This window comes from Symphalangus syndactylus, chromosome 15 (assembly GCF_028878055.3).
Source record: "Symphalangus syndactylus isolate Jambi chromosome 15, NHGRI_mSymSyn1-v2.1_pri, whole genome shotgun sequence".
In the NCBI taxonomy this organism is placed as follows: Eukaryota; Metazoa; Chordata; class Mammalia; order Primates; family Hylobatidae; genus Symphalangus; species Symphalangus syndactylus.
In genome coordinates this window covers 58,822,587-58,842,612 of record NC_072437.2, presented here as the reverse complement: position 1 = coordinate 58,842,612, position 20,026 = coordinate 58,822,587, and the positions used below count along the sequence as shown (strand labels likewise).

The 20,026-nt window shown below is 36.1% G+C and overlaps 1 protein-coding gene across 1 annotated transcript in view; it reads left to right on the top strand.

The window, feature by feature from the left end:
• Window positions 1-4,038: 4,038 nt before the first annotated feature.
• The window catches only part of LOC134732578 (uncharacterized), a 208,096-nt gene continuing 192,108 nt past the window's right edge, over window positions 4,039-20,026 (top strand). The window contains exons 1-2 of the mRNA XM_063618505.1: window positions 4,039-4,084; window positions 4,467-4,669. Of these exons, the coding sequence (XP_063474575.1) occupies window positions 4,039-4,084; window positions 4,467-4,669 (249 nt within the window). The remainder of the gene's footprint in view (window positions 4,085-4,466; window positions 4,670-20,026) is intronic.

Genomic DNA, 20,026 nt, shown 5'->3' with positions numbered 1-20,026 from the left:
GACAATATACTTTTTGCTTATCATTAAATCATTAACTCAAGAAATTTTCTTAAGCCTCATAATTATCTTGTCTACTCATTCCTTATGCACCTGTGTTTCCATCTAGATATAGGGTTTTATTATAGGAAGAAAAGGAGTGACTGTGAGAATCTAGTGGTTGTGCACAGGGAAGGATTGCTTCATAGTTATATTATGTAGTCTTAGGAAGGCTACAAAGGAGAGTTGGAAAAAACAGTTAAAGCACTCATGACAGCTCTGGAGAAATGTGTTGGTCTGCCAAAGAAGGAACATACAATATAAACTCTGTGAATTATTTAATTAAATGGAGCCAGTCGTGAAGTAAATCTTAATATTGAAGTCATCAACTCATTGACAACATGGTGCAGTGTCCTATCTTGAGCAAAGGAAGCTTATGAGACATAGTGTTTTCATTAGCAGATGAAGAAGGGGCTTCCCAGTCTTAGAGCTGTATACTAAAAATAAGGCATAACTGTTCTATGAGAATAACAGCTTTGAAAAGATGTCTGGTGACTGTTAACAATGCAAACAAGAAAGTGATCTTTATGTCAAATTGCATTTTTTCTTTATAGAAAAGTAAATTCAAATACAAATCTTATGCAATCTGCTATATTTGAGAAATTAAACATAAAATATCACTGGATTATTTACTCATTTTATCACAGGACATGTTTAAAGCAAGCAGCATATTCAAAATAACGTAAACAACCATTTTAAAGTCACACAGCTTTATAGCTATTGTTAAAACCAGTAGATCTGAAACGAGAAGCTGTTTTATGTTCAAAATATAGCTATGTTTGATCAATTAGGTTTTATAAAGATGGAAATCAGTTTCCTTTACTTCTACTACTAAGAAAAATGTGTATTAATTTTTATAATAGAATCTGTCAGTTGTCCTAAGTGCTGACCAGCTCACTTAGATTGCTGAAAGCAGTATGGGAAATTTTTCTGTCAAAGAATTCATTGTGATAGGGTAGGATTGGAAGTCTATTACTAATGTCATGGGCAATGATTAAAAAAGCTCTAGTTTTAATCCCTTCTGGCTTTATTGAAAGAACTACCAAAGTGACATAGTGTCTTAATCTACAGGCAGATTTATTAGGGTGGAAATCTCTCTTGCTTTGTATTTAATTAGCTTAGTCTGTGGAGGGAACCTGGTAGCAGGGAAATCTCTCACTCTGACACAAAGCATTGAACAATGAACCATACTTCAAGCAACTAAAAGAGAGGCAAGGACATTCTAATAAATTAACTACTAAGGAGAAAATATGGCTATCAGATCATATCTTTACCACAGGAATCTCTGCCTACATGTTTATTACCTAATTTAAAAGCTTCATGTTGCCCAGTTTTGCTTGGGACATTAAGTGGAAAAATGAAATAAATTCTAGCATATAAAATTCTTGATATTACTGTAATAATCTAGACCCAAATTCTTATGAACTTATTTATAGAAAATTGACCATAGTTAAATCTATGTGTATTGTCATTATTAAGTTACTCACAACAGAAATAACAAAGCAAAACTGATATTATGTATCAAAAAGTGTAACAAAAAACTTGATCAAGAAGAAAGGAAAGTCAAGAGGCCATCCGGATTTTACTTTGGCTGATTAAGCAAATTATTAATTTTTACAATACAATTCAGAAAAATCACAGGTTAAAAGACTTTGTTCAGTGCATACTAGAAAATTTTTTTAAAAGATAAAAGATTATTTCCAGCAATGTGAAAACTTATTAAAAATATAACTCAAGAAAGATTTTTAACATGTTCTTATATCAGGAAATTCTAGTATTCCCAACGTCTTTGTGGAAGAAGTAATTTTTTAGTTCACTACTCTATTTTAAACATTTGAGAAACAATCAAAAAACATCACACACCGGGGACTGTAGTGGGGTGGGGGAAGTGGGGAGGGATAGCATTAGGAGATATATCTAATGCTAAAGGATGAGTTAATGGGTGCAGCACACCAACATGGCACATGTATACATATGTAACAAACCTGCACGTTGTGCGCATGTACCCTAAAACTTCAAGTATAATAATAATAATAATAAACTAAACGTGTAAAAGGAGCCCTAAACGATAGCAGTAATATCATGCATCAATATAACAAGGTATGCAAAAAGAACAATTTTTTTTTGAGACAGTCTTGCTCTGTCACCAGGCTGGAGTGCAGTGGTGCCATCCTGGCTCACTGCAACCTCCGCCTCCAGGGTTCAAGCGATTCTCCTGCCTCAGGAGAGTAGCTGGGACCACAAGTGTGCGCCACCACGTCCGGCTACATTTTTGTATTTTTAGTAGAGATGGGGTTTCACCATGTTGGCCAAGATGGTCTCCATCTCTTGACCTCGTGATCTGCTGGCCTCGACCTCCCAAACTGCTGGGATTACAGGCGTGAGCCATCACGCCCGGCTGGTATGCAAAAATTTTAAAAAGATCTTCACACATTAAGATAAATAAAAGATGTAAAGAAGTGGATGGATCCACTGCAATCTCAATAAAAATTCCAAAAGAGATTATTCAGGTAATTGACAAGTTTTATTTTTGTAGATTTAAATGTAAGAGAACAAACAGCCAAGATTTTAAAGAACCACACATTTGTAGGACTTAGAGGACCATACATTAAAATTTATTATCAAGTTACATTTAAGAGAATACTGGCCAGGCGCAGTGGCTCATGCCTGTAATCCCAGCACTTTGGGAGGCTGAGGCAGGTGGATCACGAGGTCAGCAGATCGAGCCCATCCTGGCTAGCACGGTGAAACTCCAACTCTATTAAAAATAAAAAAAAAATTAACCAGGCCTAGTGGCGGGCGCCTGTAGTCCCAGCTACTCTGGAGGCTCAGGCAGGAGAACAGCGTGAACCCAGAAGGCGGAGCTTGCAGTGAGCAGAGATTGCCCTACTGGACTCCAGACTGGGCAACAGAGCCAGATTCCACCTCAAAACAAAAACAAACAAACATAGAATATTGCACTAAAGATAGACCATTATACCAATGAAACAGAACACCAGAAAAAATTTTGACCCAAATTCACATAATATAAAAAAAAATCAATTATAGGTGAATTAGAGCTCTTTATGTGGACTAATAAAGTTTCTTTAAAAAAAAATTATGAGTTGGCTCTGCGTCCCCACTCAAATCTGATCTTGCAGTGTAATCCTCACATGTCAAGGGAGGGACCTAGTAGGAGGTGACTGGATCATGGGGACAGTTTCCCCTATGCTATTCTCAACATCGTGAGAAGTTCTCATGAGAGCTGATGGTTTTGTGTCCGGAATTGGTGGGTTCTTGGTCTCACTCACTTCAAGAATGAAGCCACGGACCCTCGCGGTGAGTGTTGCAGTTCTTAAAGGAGCCGTGTCCGGAGTTTGTTCCTTCTGATGTTCAGATGTGTTCGGAGTTTCTTCCTTCTGGTGGGTTCGTGGTCTCGCTGGCTCAGGAGTGAAGCTGCAGACCTTCGCGGTTGAGTGTTACAGCTCATAAAAGCAGTGTGGACCCAAAGATTGAGCAGTAGCAAGATTTATTGCAAAGAGCGAAAGAACAAAGCTTCCACAGTGTGGAAGGGGACCCGAGCGGGTTGCCACTGCTGGCTCCAGCAGCCTGCTTTTATTCTCTTATCTGGACCCATCCACGTCCTGCTGATTGGTAGAGCCTACTGGTCTGTTTTGACAGGGCGCTGATTGGTGCGTTTACAATCCCTGAGCTAGACATAAAGGTTCTCCATGTCCCCATCAGATCAGTTAGATACAGAGTATAGACACAAAGGTTCTCCAAGGCCCCACTAGAGCAGCTAGATACAGAGTGTGGATTGGTGCATCCACAAACCCTGAGCTAGACACAGGGTGCTGATTGGTGTGTTTACAAACCTTGAGCTAGACATAAAGGTTCTCCAAGTCTCCATCAGACTCAGGAGCCCAGCTGGCTTCACCCAGTGGATCCTGCACCGGGGCTGCAGGTGGAGCTGCCTGCCAGTCCCGCGCTGTGCGCCCGCACTCCTCAGCCCTTGGGTGGTCAATGGGACTGGGCGCCGTGGAACAGGGGGGCGGCGCTCATCGGGGAGGCTTGGGCCGCACAGGAGCCCATGGAGGGGGTGGGAGGCTCAGGCATAGCAGGCTGCAGGTCCCGAGCCCTGCCCCGCGGGAAGGCAGCTAAGGCCCTGTGAGAAATCTGAGAAATCGAGCACAGTGCCGGTGGGCTGGCACTGCTGAGGGACCCAGTACACCCTCCGCAGCCGCTGGCCCGGGTGCTAAGCCCCTCATTGCCCGGGGCCAGCAGGGCCGGCCGGCTGCTCCGAGTGCCGGGCCCGCCAAGTCCACGCCCACCCGGAACTCCAGCTGACCCGGAACTCCAGCTGACCCCGAAGTCCAGCTGGCCCGCAAGCGCCGCGCGCACACGCAGCACGGGTTCCTGCTAGCGCCTCTCCCTCCGCACCTCCCTGCAAGCTGAGGGAGCCAGCTCTGGCCTTGGCCAGTCCAGAAAGGGGCTTCCACAGTGCAGCGGTGGGCTGAAGGGCTCCTCAAGTGCCACCAAAGTGGGAGCCCAGGCAGAGGAGGCACGGAGAGCGAGCGAGGGCTGTGAGGACTGCCAGGACGCTGTCACCTCTCAATATGGGAGGCCAGCAGGAGTTGTAGAAGATGCAGAAACTGTGAGTCTTGTTCTAATGCCTGTATTGAGTTATGATCCACTGGGAGTGTGGGATGGTGTCGTCTTGACAGTAGCCAGGCTGTAGATTATTGGTTTTGAGGCAATCATTAAGTGGAGGTGAATTCTGCAGCTGGGCCTTCATGCCTGGTTTGTTTTCAGTTAGGCCCTGGAATTTCTTAATAAGCATATAGTTAGGTAACCTTGCATGGGGTAAGGGGGAACATGGTGGGAAAGAGAAGGGAGTAGAATTTCATAGTAGGTTACAAGGCTATATTTTAAGATGAAGAAAAACAAGTTTTCTACCGTTTGTTTCAAGGTTACCTCTTGAGACTGGGAAGGAAGGAGAAAAAAAACGTTTAAAATGCATTTTGAAGCTAACCTACTCAATTACGATACTAGATACTGGATGAGAAAAGACTGTACTCCAAAACTGTTTCTTAGTGTACAGGGAGGACACATTCAAGAAACTAACCTAGAAATGATTAACCTGTTGAAACGGGAAAAGTTCCCCTGTCCTCCTCACAAGGCGTGTGATGTGGTGTGGCTCACTTCTTCAGTGCCCTGCTCTTCAAACCTGTATGGGAACATACAGATGGGCAGGCTGTGGGGCTCCGACCCCGCGGTAGTGTCTAAGGGGTGAATGTTTATAGCTCCTGAAGCCCCACTGGGCATGTGTTACAGGATGCTCTTTTAGTTTTGCCATCTATAGACGGCTTATGTTAACCAGCTCAATTAGACCCTCAACCTTGTCACAAGGACAGAGGGCTTTCTGTATTTCGGGTACTTGCCTTGGTGTATCTGGAGAATCAGATCACACCTGGGCTTGGAGAATGAGTGCAAGGTTTTATTGAGTGGAGGCAGCTGTCAGCAGATGGGGGAAACCAAAAGCGGGATGGAGTGGGAAGGATTTCCCCTGGAGTGGGGCTGTTCAGAGGCCTAGGCTGTCTTCCGACTGCCCCAGCAAAACTCTGTGTTGTTCTGCTGCTTGATGGCCTGCCTGCCAGCATCTGTTGGTGTGCTCTTCCGCCTCCACGTCCAGCTGCTGGTGTCTTCTTCCTTCAGTCCACTTATCTTGAAGTCCAGCTGCTTGTGTGTCTGCGTACTAGGGTCTCGGGGGTTTTTATAGGCACAGGATGGGGGCACCACAGGCCAGGGTGGTCCTGGGAAATGCAACAAAAATGCTTGTCCTCACCTAGGTCTGTTGGAGTGGAGCCCTAGGCAAGGACCACTTTCTCCTCTACCCAGCACTTCCCTTCCCCACTTCCAGATCATTTGAAGGGACCATACTCTTCTCTTCCCAGCTCTCCCATATCACTAAGATGACAATATGTGCCTACCTTAATCACTGAATTTACAAAGACAGAAACTGCTAAGTGTTGGCAAGGATGTGAAGTATCTGGAAGTCTAATCTATTTGGGAAAAACTGTTATTTCCTAAGGCTGAACATATGCTGACCTTATGAAGAAGCATTTCTACTCCTGAATATTAAATATATCTCCATATATGTGTAACGAAAGATGACACAAGTGTTCAAAGGAGAAATGTCTGTGATAGCCCCAAATGTCATTAATAGTAGAATAAATACTACTCTTTCTAGCAGTAGTACATAATAGTAGATAAATACTACTATTCTACAACAGTAGAATGGATACAGCACAATAATAAAAATTAATCAAATACCCCAACATACCACAACATGAAGAAATCTCACCAACCTAATGTTAAGCAAAATAAGCCAAAAAAAGCATACATGCTTAAAATTCTATTTATATATTAAGCAAAATCAGGTAAAACAAATTAATTTGATAGAATTGGGGTAGTGGTTATCTTTAGGTAAGAGAGGCAGGTACTTCTCAGCATAAGAATAGCTCTGGGCTCTGATATAATTCACTTACTAGTGGCAGTATTTACATGGAACTAAAATACTTACTTGCCTTTAAGATGGGAAACAGGAGAGGAAATAGCACACCTTGAATAATACAAGCATGTCCCAGGCACTCCTCACTTAGTATATACAAGATAACAAGAAACTAGGCCAAGTGTGACCAGACCAACTCAGCTCAGAGAATCTCTCAGATTTAGGGCTTTTTAACATGTTTAGTCTGTGCCTTCTGATGTGTGTGTGTGTGTGTGTGTGTTACTAGTTAGTCTCAAGGTTATATGATTAGCAGCAACTCTTAGGCACAGTTGTATCTATTAAATAATCCCATTTACTTAGTGCCATATTAAATGACCCCAGTACAGGTGCTTGATTTGGTACATGAGATTGAATTTGACAATCAACACCATAAATACTTTAAGAGGGGTTAAACTATAAATAGCCAAGAGTTAAATCCTTAGACTTCCCTGAGGCTAGATAAAAGACCATCTATTTATATTTCTTTTCCAGGTACATAGTACTTGATTTAAAAATTGTTTCAGTTATAAAAAATGTTATCATGAATATAACTTTAAAAATTACATTTTTTATTAAAATGATTTAAGTTTGTTTTGGAAATCAATGGTTCTACTTTAAACAAATATGAATGGTTCACATTTTGTTGTTGTATAATAAATTATGTTGTTATATAATTCAGATTTACATTAGAGGAACATGATTTTTATTGTCTATACACTAGTGTTAAGATATTATTTCACTTTTTTTTTTAAGAGATGGGGTTTCACTCTGTCACTCAGGCTGGAGTGCAGTGGCGTGATCACAGCTCACTGTCACCTCAAACTCTTGGGCTCAAGTGATCCTCTCACCTCAGCCTCCCGGGTAGCTGGGACTACAAGCACATGCCTGTAATTTTTTATTTTTTTTTTGTAGAGATAGGGTCTCATTACGTTGCCCAGTCTGGTCTTGAACTCCTGGCCTCAAGTGATCCTTCTGCCTCAGCCTCTCAAAGTATTAGGGTTTCAGGCTTGAGCCATCACATCTTGCTACTATTTCATTTTAATATTGACAAAAAGTCTTTAGAACATCACTGTGGCAATATTTAATCTGAAAAATGTTTTGTATCAACTTTCTTTGATAACTTTGCATAAGGTATTTTTATAGAGGTTACAGTTACTGAGAAGTGCATGCAGTAATCTTTTCAATATATTACCATTCGATAAAGGGTCTCATTGGACTGACTGGAAAAATTTTATATCAAGTATAATTTTTCAATCAGCATACTCTGTAAATCTCTGTAGGAGAGTCACACATTTTTGTACCAAACTCCTAGCCACAGAGAGACACAAAACTTGTTTTAAAAGGAGAAAAGCCCATTATTCAATTAAAAGCTGTTTACAGTGTATCCCCACACTTCCAAAGAACTGAGAAGATTCTTTGTTTATCACAGCCCTTCTTCTCTACTCTTCTTGATTGCCTTAGCTCTTGTCACTAGTTATCCAGGTGAGGGAATTCTGTCCTGGCTGTTCCTCTGTCCTCACATGTTTGACAACCATTGTTCTGGCATCTCTTTTGTTTAGCTCCTTCTTGCATTCGCAGATGTATCACACTTTCAGTGATAAACAGTGACCCTGTACTTTGCCTGTTTTTCTTTATCTCAGTATCTGCCATTTTTTACTCATCTAATGATACCATATAGCAAAAGGTGTGGAAATGATGGGACAATATGTGTAGGGAAGGAAAGTGTGTAATTTGAAGAAGGAAGACATGCAGAAAAAAAATCTCAAAATAAATTCAAATGTTTAACAATGTATTTGCTTAGGAAAAATATCCAGAAGAAAGTCAGCAAAATTTTCCCTTTTTGGCATCTGAGAGATCACCATAATTTTATTTATTTATTTTATATGTATCTGTCATTTATCCTTCAAGTATTATCCATGAGAATGTATTTATACCTGATAGTTTTTAAATAGAAATGTGCATAAAATTGATGTTAGTGTACTTAAAAATAATTTTACATCATCAAAATTTCAAATCTGATGGCGTCTCTATCTGATTTCTCTGCTACTACCTTCTTTTTTCTTTTTCAACTTTTCTTTCTCTCATTTCCTAATCACCACAAGGTCGAGCTGAAAGGGAAACTTATGAGACAGCAGATTGATGACTTTGTATATTGGAAAGAGAGAAATGAAATTCATTTACTCTAGCATGATGTAAAGTTTAATGAGCTTAACATAAGTATATGAACTTGAGCAGCAGCCCTACCTATACTCTTTCCGTCTCATTCACCACACTCTTGAAAACCAAGAATTTATAAAATTCTGTTAAGTAAACAGATGAGTGTTAAAAGAAATGAAGGTAACTGAATTATTTGACCATTCAATACAAAGGCTAGAAAGCAGGACCACACATGTATTGACTGCATTGCAGTAAAATGGAATTTTAGTTATGTGAATGCTGATGCTGTGTGCCAGCATTTGAATTGGTAGCTCTCTTCATATTAAATCTTTTTTACAATATTCCATCAGAGAACATTCTACTTCAGTTCAGGTTAGATTAAGCACACCACCTTTGCTTTGGCTTTTTTTGGTATTCTTATCACTTTAAGAAATTATTTTATTATTTACCTATTTGTTAAAACATTACTATAATAATTTTCTACTACATTTCATATTTTAATTTATTCCTTAAAAAGTTAAGTGTTCCTAAAAATAAAAAGAAAACCAGATGCTTTATATCTCTCCTTTTTGATCATCTGACGATCTAACAAAATGTTTAAAAGGAATTATTTAGAAGGCATATCAAACCTTTGCCTTGAATGTTCAAGCTCACTTTGATATGTGGATAGATCTAAAACAGCCATAAAAATCACATATGCCAAATGATTCAGCTACTTATGTTTAAATTAAGATATGTGTGTGTGCTTCAGACTAAACTAAAAAATATTTAATGAAATATTTAATTATTTTTCATTGCCTTAAATTATATAGGGCATAATAAATAGTTGTTTATAGTATAAGGGATTAAAAATGGAGGTAGAGAATGACTGTCAACGTGAGCATAGTAATTGCCATTTGTGTCTTCAATATATGCATTGAACAAGATCATATGGTGATAGTGTTAAGAGACAGCAAGATGATTAAATGTATTAAATATTTTTGTTTTCTTTTTGTAGTACTAGGCACTAAATACCACTCATATGAAGTTATTTCAACATCCTTTGGAACACAACATAGTTTTCTTCATTAAATTTGACTACCCTCATAGCAATTTGATTTTTATAGAGTAAAATATTTCAACACATCTACATAGGGTACTTTAGGTTCACTTTTTCTGTGTTTTCCTATAATTGACAATTTGGCTATAAAGCAAATTAAAGCAAAACAAAACAATGCATGATGATATTTTTAAAAATTGACTAAAATAATCAACTTTCATTTCTGTTCTAGCTCAGGCAGGTGTAAGCCAAATCTCTTTTATCTTCTAAATTTATAGTGATTTATTACTTTCATTATTGTTCATTAAGAATGAACTATTCAAATTTTTTTTTCCATTTTTGTTCTATTTAAAATTATCAAATAATCAATTTAACTTTATATTCTTGAAGTATAAAGTGATTATTCACTTTCATTTATCATATTCATTACCAGAATTAATATGTTCAGGAAGTATTTTCAGATTCAAGTATTGAATTAAAAACATTTACCCTCTAAATCTCAACTAGCTGAAAAATATATCACTATTATAAATGTTATCATTAATATTCTTTTTTAACTTACTGATTATCTTTCAAATTTTATTTATAAGTGTCAGGTATTTTTCTGCCTGTCACAGTCATTAAATAATGTTTCTAGCACTATAACTTTCTCTCATGAAGTGAGTTAAGTATCTCATTTAACTGTAAATTTTCTTAATATTAAAAAAGTTAAAGAAGGAGCCTCTCTTGATAGAGTTTAACTTCTCAACAAATGTTATATTTAATAAATAAAAGACAAAATGTATTCTTAATGTCAACTTTAGACAAAAACAACACTAAAAATATGAAGGAAGATAATGTACCCCTACTCTCAAAAGCAAAAAAGATTGCTTGTATAAGAGAGTTTGGGAATGTTGTGTACATTTTTGTCTTTGTTCCAGCATCTATAACCATGCCTGGCACATAGAACAAGCTCACTAAATATTTAAAAACAAATTCTGTAATCTCAAATCAGTCTGCCAATATCCCTGGAAGAGTATCTGCTTGTGAGATAATTTAGCAAACTACTTCAAAAGCATAGAGCACTATCTTAGAGCAACATTTTACACAGAAGATGTTGGAGAAATATAACATGACTTAACAATATATATAACAATATAAAACACAAATTTATACTAGTTTAAGATCAAATAAAGGAGACATTAATTCATTTTATGTTGTTTGCAAATCCCTAGCTGTGAGTCCCATTGGCTATTATGTGCACAAAATACAGCAGCAGAAAGTCATTTTACCCTGATCAAAACTATCACAAAGAATAAAGATGAAATACTTATGTGCTTTGATGCAGTTCCAAAAATAGATCGATACATAGAACCCATGCAGATATGGGAGGGGAAGTCAGGGTTCAGCAGGAGAGAGAAATTATACCACTAATTTGAAGAGCTCTTGAAAATTAAAAGTCAGTTACTAAAAAGGTGTAAAAGAGAACTCTAAGCAGCACAGAGCAAATAGAACAGGTAGCTGTTACTTCTGGAGCTAAGGGAGACTGAAAAAGGAAGGACATTAGAATATAGAAGAGGAAACTCCCCCACCAAAAGCTGAGATTTATACTTCATTGGAGAAATGTGGCTGCCATAGATACATGCAGCCTACCAGAGGGAAAGCAGCGTGAAAAATAAGCTTACAGAGTGGCAGAACAACTCACAAATAGGTGTGAGCAGAGCATGGCTATTGTACAGAAAACAGCCCAATAATGGTGGGGATTCTCACTAGAGAGCACAGGAGAGGAAGAGCTCTCAATGAGGGACATTAAGGTGAGGACTACGGAAATCCAACATGCCGATCGCAGGCAGGCCCATCTTCAGAAAAAGCACTGGCACCAGGAAGAGAAACTCCTGTGCTATGGCCACTGATCTTTGCTATTGCATCCTCTATTAACAAGCCTATGATTGTGCCAGCTGACAAAGGAGAAATGTCCACAAAGTGCAGCTCCAGTATCAGGGAGTAGCTCCAGTACCAGGGTTAGAAAGCAGATTTGGGTTTGAGAATCAATACAATACACTGATATGGGCAATAACTGTACACTAGATGTACAACTTTACACTAGAGGTACACTAGTGTACAACAAATACACTAGATGTATTCTTATGAAACTACTGTGTGAACCCTATGGGTGATATTCATCCCTCTGACATGGGTGGCCCTAAGCCACTTTTGCTGTTTTTAGGATTCTATTGTATGAATATATCTGTGTTTCATGAGGTTGCACATTCAATGTCACTGGAAGACTCACACCCCCTTCTTTAAGATACTGAAACATTTCTCTTTCTTACATTTATAATTAGACTTAATAAACTTAATACACTATATCCACTTAAATAAATAAATAAATACACAAAATATTTGATAACCTCAGGTGTTACCTAAATGTATGAGATCTTTTGCCTATGTTTATAAAAATAGCTACCATTTAATAAACATTCTGTACTAAGAAACATAACAAGACATTCATTAATACATTTTTCTTACAAAACTGGTATGTTCTGAACGTTTGTGTGCCCCCAAAATTCATATACTGAAACTTAATCCCCATTGTTTTAGTATTAAGAAGTGGGAACTATGGGGGGCTTAGACCTCACAAATGGAATTAGTACCCTCATAAAAATTGCCTGAGTATGTTTGTTTGCCCTGCCATCAAGTGAGGACACAGTACAAAGGTATCATCTATGAGAAAGCAGGCCTCACCATACACTGAACCTGCCAGCACTTTGACTTTGGACTCCTCAGCTTTTAGAATTGTGAGACATAAGAGTTCCTGCTGTTTATAAAACACCCAGTTTATAGTATTTTGTCACAGCAGTGCACGTGGACTAAGACAATAACTCTCATAATAGTTTCAATATTAATAATACTATATTATTAATTCTATTTTATATATAAAGAAGTTAAGAAATAGTGAGATTAACTCACTTTCCCAAGATGTCATAGCTAGTAAATATCAAGAATATCATGAAAAGTATTTAGCTCACAAACTCATGTCTTTAATCATTTTGGCAAATTGCTTCCTTATATCACCCTTTGCAACAGGTGTTGACATAATAATTTGACCCTTCACTGTCATGCTTTCCATCTTGGTACTATTAAGAAAAATACATATTTTTATTATGTGACTAAGAAGATTTCTTTTAGTGGAAATGTTAATCTATTTTCCTTATTTTTCGTTTCTCTGTTTTGCCCATTTTTACTATTAATTGGTTCTTTTTGTTTGTTTAAGAGAGGGCCTCACTCAACTCAGGCTGTAGTGCAGTGGTGCCATCATGATTCATTTCAGCCTTGAACTCTTGGGCTCCAGCAGTGCTCCAGACTCAGCCTCCTGAGTAGCTATGATTACAGGAATGTGCCACCATGCCCAGCTATTTTTTTTTTTTTTTTTGTAGATAGAGGGTCTCATTATTTGCCCAGGCAATATTTTTAGTTTTGATTTTGAGAAAATTTTTCTGTTTTTTTCCCGTTTTTAAAATTATACAATCATGTATTTGTGATTATTCCTCTCCTCACTCAGTGCTTTGGAACTGTTACATAAAAACCTTTGAAGTAGATTTATATTGATCTAATTGACAGTTTACAACAGCTATTTTCACAGTGCCATTGTCAGTCTACACTTATTACCAATAATTACCTTTTCTCATTTAAAAGAGAAACAAAACAACCATAACAAAAACAACAGCTTAATATTCAGCATGTTTTTCTTAACAAATATATTTTATTTTGAGGTGAACAGAGTTTTATTCTTGTTAAATTTGCTTAGTAGTGTATAGCAATTTAATGTGGACAGATTACTTATATTGAAACAAAATATTCTAAAATATACTAATTTTAAGTGTTTGTTATTCACATTATTCATCAGAACAACAAAGTTTTTAAATGTAATTAAAATAATCTAAGTAACTAAAATGTCTCAAGAAATAAATTAGTGCTGCTATAAGGTTTAAAATAATCGTATTATTTAAGCACTGGCCATTATTATTTAAAATATTACATAATTAAAGGTCTGTACATTTTTGTTGTTCGTAGCTTGAGTTGAGGCTTGACTCAAGAGCAAGATTACTATCATGTATGGTTTTTATCTAATCACCAGTTTTGTCACCATTTTGATTCTCTCATCAATGTCAAATAGTGACTGTCTAATTTGAAATAGAATAACTAGTAGGGAATTTCTCCCTTCCCGAGACCAAGAGTTTTCAAGTCTTTCTTATGTGACTAGATAGAAAACAAAGTCAACTTTGTAGCCCATAGGGTTTCCGGTCTCAATACCTCCGCCACAGTGTGAAAGTAGCCATAAATAATACATGAATGAATGAGTAAGGTTGTCTTCCAATAGAAATTTATTTATGGACAACAAAGTTCTAATTTTATAGAAATTTTATATGTCATGGGATATTATTCTTTTGATTTTTGAAAAAATATAATAAACACTCTGCTCTTGGATCATACAAAATCAGACAAACTGTATCTAATTTGGTCATGGGTCATAGTTGCCTGACCACTGCCTTAGATAAATAGAAAAAACTTGTTTTTTGTTTTTTTATTTTTTCCTCTCCAAGCCAGGATAGGATATTTCTTGAGTGGAAGGTCATTGTATTAAAAACAATCATAACATTTTAGAATTAAAGACACTTATACAAAGACGTAAGTATTCAGCTCACTGAACACACTTTGCCCCAGTTCAGGATGTGATACTAATTAGGAAGCATTTCAAATTAAGAATTTCTGTTCCACAATAGTACTAAGATTTTTCCTGAAGAGAAGCCAAACTATTCTCACAAAACTCTCTGAAGAAATAGCCTTCAATTTAATCTGACTCATTTTTTCTTTGAAAGTAAAATGGATTATTCTTCAGCTTTCACCGTTTATGGCTAATTGCCATTTGATGTTCAGATCTTTTATACTATGTGTCTTAGAATCCATTATATTTTAAATGTAATAAGACATCAGAATGTCTTATTATATAAGTTTCAAGTAAGTTGGCTTTTGAAGGATAATCGTGGTTTTGTATTTGACTCTCACTTCAAGAATTCCTTTTAGAATATAAATTTCAATTTGCTCTTTCCAAGTTAGGGTTAATTTTAAGACCATTTATTTGAAGGTGCCCTTTTGTTGAGTTTTGAACTCCAGCCAATAAAAGACATATTTTACTTTACAAAAATTCCCCTTAATAGTTTAGTTACTGGGAGAAACAGAGGAGAATATGTTAGTTTAAGAAGTAACACAAGATATATGGAATACCTGTCATTTTTATTTCATAAATTGTCCATTTATTCATAAAGATGCTACTATCAGCCTTATTAACTTGCTGCAAATTAGACAAATTACAGGATGTTCTAGTGCCCTTCCAGACATCCTACTTTGTATCATCATGCCTTGGGGAATGTGAAGTTATTAACAACTTAAACTTCATCTTCTCAGAGCCAGTTTATACCTAATTATAACAAAACATGCTCAATTCCCTATCTGAACTTACCATCAATATTGTTAATAGACCTGTTACTTTCTACTTCACTAAGTAGAGAATTTCTAACATACAAAAGATGAACTTCCTGTTTATTTCCAAACAATGGCTTAAATTTACCTGGTCTTCAAGAACTATAGAATCAGTCAATAAAAGCCTTTTTAGCTTTACAGAATAAAAATTATTGTATGGCAAAAATTCTAAAATCTGTTTTTTAAAAAATAATGCAAAATAATACTTTTTTTTCTTATCTTGTGGCTGTTGTAGTTCAGGAGTTTCAGTAGCCATTTAAAAAATGTATTCAAAAGTGTTTTCTATAATCCACTAATAATAATTTTTCTCTGATTTTAGAAATAAATAAAAACTTGTGATAAGTCTTAAATGTTTAACAGTCAATATTTATAGAATTCAGAGTCTACTTCTAGTACTTTTTTGTTTTTCTATTCTATGGCATTACAATATCAAATTTATCACATCTTTAAGTGCCATCTTACATTTGCTCTATATGTGCGTTTAGAAAAAAATTATTTTCTTTCAAATGTAAGTGAGAATGGCTAGGCACAGTGGGTAGCGTCTGTAATCCTAGGGACTCAGGAGGCTGAGGCGGAAGGATGGCTTGAGCCCAGGAGTTTAAGGTTGCAGTGAGCTTTGATTGTGCCAGTGTACTCCAGCCTGAGTAAGAAAGTGTGACGCCATATTTAAAAAAAAAAATAAGTGAGAATGTTTAGAGAAACAATGCAAAAGAGAATAATATTGTTTCCATATTCACTCCTTGTTTCCTAAGTTTATCATTTAATGCAAATAGATAGAAATAATAGAAGTAGGATATCCGTGGATGTAAGGCAAATACAGACTTTTTCCACAAAACGTAGAGCAAATGAAGGGTATATTTAATTGAATTACAGAAGAGTTGGCTTGTAAGAAGATCTTGTATACAGATGTAGTCAATATAGCAACTGTGGAGTGATTTTGGAGTGTGTCAAAACGTCAGCTCATTTCAAAGAATATTTACTCGATGTATTATTTCCACTTGATTGCAGAACACATAAAATATAACCACTCTTTCTCTTGTCACTTTGCTTGTTCTTTCTCTTTAGGTTGGAGTGCCAGGAACTCAGCCCATGGATCTTTTCACTTTATATCTGTTTCCTGGTGATCCTATTTAATCTCTGACATGCAAATGAGACTTCCGTCATTATATATCTGATCCCCAAATCTTCTCCTAAACATTGTCTTTAAGTTATATCCAAATTTGTTCTTGATATCTGCACTTGAGTGGAAAACTTGAGTTGATGAATTTGAATTGTACAAGATGAACTAATGGTCTTTCCCTCCCTAAATATGTTCCAACTACAACCTTCCCCATCTCAAATGATAGCTTCTCTATCTTTCAAAATGTTCAGGCCAAAAATATTGAAACTGTGCCTTTTTTATTCTAGCACACTGCATGTAAACATCTGGCTAATATGGTCTAAACAATATATCCGTAGCACTCCCTGATTCCCCTCTTCCCATAATCAACATCCTAGTTCAAGCTACCATTATCTTTTACTGGATTAGAGCAATAGCTCAATAGTCTTTCAATACATCCCTCTGCTAATGTACTCATCATTTTAAAATCTTTTTTTCAGCATAGATAATACAGAAACCTCTTAAAATGTAAATAATATTCTTTTTATTCTTGAAGTTCCTCATTGGTTCCCAGTTCACTTAGTATAAAGCTAAAGTTATTAGAAAGTCCTCCAAAACTCAACGTACTCTGACTGTCACCTGCTTGTCTGATCTTTCTCAACACTCCTCTCATAAGTCCACTTTGCTACATTAGTCTCTTTGTTGTTCTTCAAACACCATAGGGATGCTCAATCCTTGTGGCCTTTGCACTGTTTTATTTTTCTAGAATGCTCTTCTCCCATAACATTGTGGCTACCTCCCTTAGCTCTATAATGTCATTTTTTAAATGTCACTTTTGAAATGAGGCCTGCACTAACTACCCTATTTAAAATTAATACCTACATTACTATTCTGCTGAATATACTCTGTTTTTTCTTTTATTTTATGATATTTTATGCCTTCTCTATAATACATAATTTACTTATTTTATGTATATTATTTATATTGTTCTCCTGCAGCTATAAAAGCACTATTTCTTATACACTGTAGGCTCTCCATTTATAAATGGAACTTGTAGAAATTTCAATATTAAAGAGAGATAATTCAAAATTACCAAAATGCAATTTACAATCTCAACAGCTTATTATCTAACATAAAAGACAGAGAGACAAGCAAGCAGACCGTCGTAATTCAGAATGACAAATATTTCAGGATAAATATTTATATGCCACTACATATTCAGAGAAAAAAACATTTGAGGCCATGGGGTGAGGATAGTCAGTTTCTTCCTCAAAAGCAATGTCTGAACATTGCATTTTAATAATTATTAGGAGGTACCAGATTAATAAAAAATGGAAAGTGAGAAGAAGGGCCACGGACTAACATAGATCCTAGAACACCACATGTAACTTCAGTGTCCTATAATCATATCCTAGCATGGAGTTGGAAATTTAGGAAGCTTATTTATCAAGATTTTAAGGATATTGTTACAGAACTCTGAAGATTTTAGTGGAGATATCACATAACTAAGTGGTTACTAGAGCTAGAAAGGTGAGAAAAATGGATTATGAAGTGCATTGTAGGTAATGCTGCAGAATACCTATTAATTCTTTAAAAAGAATGAGAGTCGTGTGTTTAGAAAGGGGTCTGATTATACTTTGGTTGTTGGCACCTATCACCCTACCTATTTCTCTCTTTCTCTCTCTTCTTTTGTCCATCAAATCATCTACCTACATCCATCTACCTATCTATCTAATTCCTAGTGTTCATAAAAATATTGCACTGATGAGAGGTAAGCTGGAAATGGGAATACTAATTGCTAGGCTATTGGAAAATTACAAATGAACCAAGGTAGTGATATAAAGTAGAAATACATTTGGTTAAGGATTGCTAATTATTGCATCACATAAAATCAGCATTTACAGTGTCACAGAGTTGGACAAAAAATGCAGTGTCTGAGTGCACAGCCATTTTTAAGTAAGAATGTTACCCTTTGAAGACAAGAATCTTTGCTGGCCAGATAGCTATCTTTGCAATAATCATGAATTTAAAAAAGAACTATGGTGCACAAGATTAGCTAAATTTGGCAATTAGTTGAATATAAAACTAGCCAAAATGGAGGAAAGTAGAAAAATGCCCCAAATTATTGGTGTTAACAGTTAAATCACTGATGCTTTAAATAAAATGCAAAAATAAGTAGAGAAGTAGTTTTAGAGAGAGATGATGATGCATTTGAGGATTTGGGTAACAATCAAAAGAAAATCTATAACATAAGTTTGTCAGACAATTTCAAAGCATTGGTGTATTTTGGAATAGAAAAATAGAAAAAGAAGTAATGAGCTCACAAAGACTATAGATAAAAGCAAAAAGTAAATAAGATTGACCAAATAAAGCATGAAAAGTGAAAAAAGCAAGGCTAGTTCAGAATTCTGAAGTAAAATACTTAAATACAGAGGCAAAGGATATAATTATAACAACAAAAAGTTTCCTGTTGGTAACCTGATGTGTCGTAAATACGTTAAAAAGTGTTTTAGCTATCATCTTACTATAATCTTCACATTTCACAGATAGGGAAACTGAGCCTGGAAGATGGCATAGCCTTCTTAGGTTATATATCCAGAAAAAGGTTGAGCTATTTTTTTTTGTTTTTATTGATAGTAGTAGGATAGTGGTATCTGGTTTTAAATTATTTTTTATTTGTTCATATTTAAAATTGTGTCTTATAAATAATGGTATGGCTGCCACTTAAGGAACTAAGCCATGGCTTGAGAATTAGGAAGAAGGAGCAAGAGGACATTATTAAGATGAGCAGGAAGATAACATATCCAGTGTAGCTAAGAAGTCTGGAAATACAAACCAGAAAAGAAAAATATCTCTTGGTGTTGAGAAGCAAAAAAAGAGTGGTTTTAGAACTGTTTCCAAATTATTTTTTATTTTCCAGTTTTCAATATTCTTGCCATTAAAATCCCTCCATCAGGTCCAATTTTTTCTTCAAGACTACAAATAGAATTCAGTCATGATATACGGAAGTGAGAGGATTATCTTGGATTATTGCTTTTCATTATTTAACAGATGGAAAACTGTGCCAGAACAATTACAATGGTGTTATAATAAATAGAGAATTTGGGCAAAAATATCTTGGTTTTAGCGCTAGCTTTGCTGTATAATAATGATGGGACTCAAGAAAGATGGTTTAATCTCTCTAATATTCAGTTTTCTTTTAGAACTCAGTTTAGTTGCCAACTCAGGCAGAAAATCAAGTTTTAACTCTCATAAACTGAGATTATTTCCTATCCCGTTCTACTCAGCTTTCATATCTTCCTGTGCGTACTTCTATTGTTTTAATTAGCACGTTAAATTAGAATTATCATTTTTTGTGCCTTTCTCAAGATTCTCAGCTTGTTTAGGACAGGCCTAAGATTTGATTGTGTTTATCTCTAGTGTGCAACACAGTATTTGGCGTATATGACACTCCCAAAAATGACAGTTTTAGTGAAATAGTCTGTAAATGGGTACTGAGGCATGCTTATGTCATATGGTATTTTGAAAGATAAACTTAATTTACCTATGAACAATTGTAAATAATTATTGCTCAAGGCACTAAACTGATGCTCCAGCTCTTCAGAGAATTAACAACTTAGTGTGTGAGATATAAGCTGAAAATTGT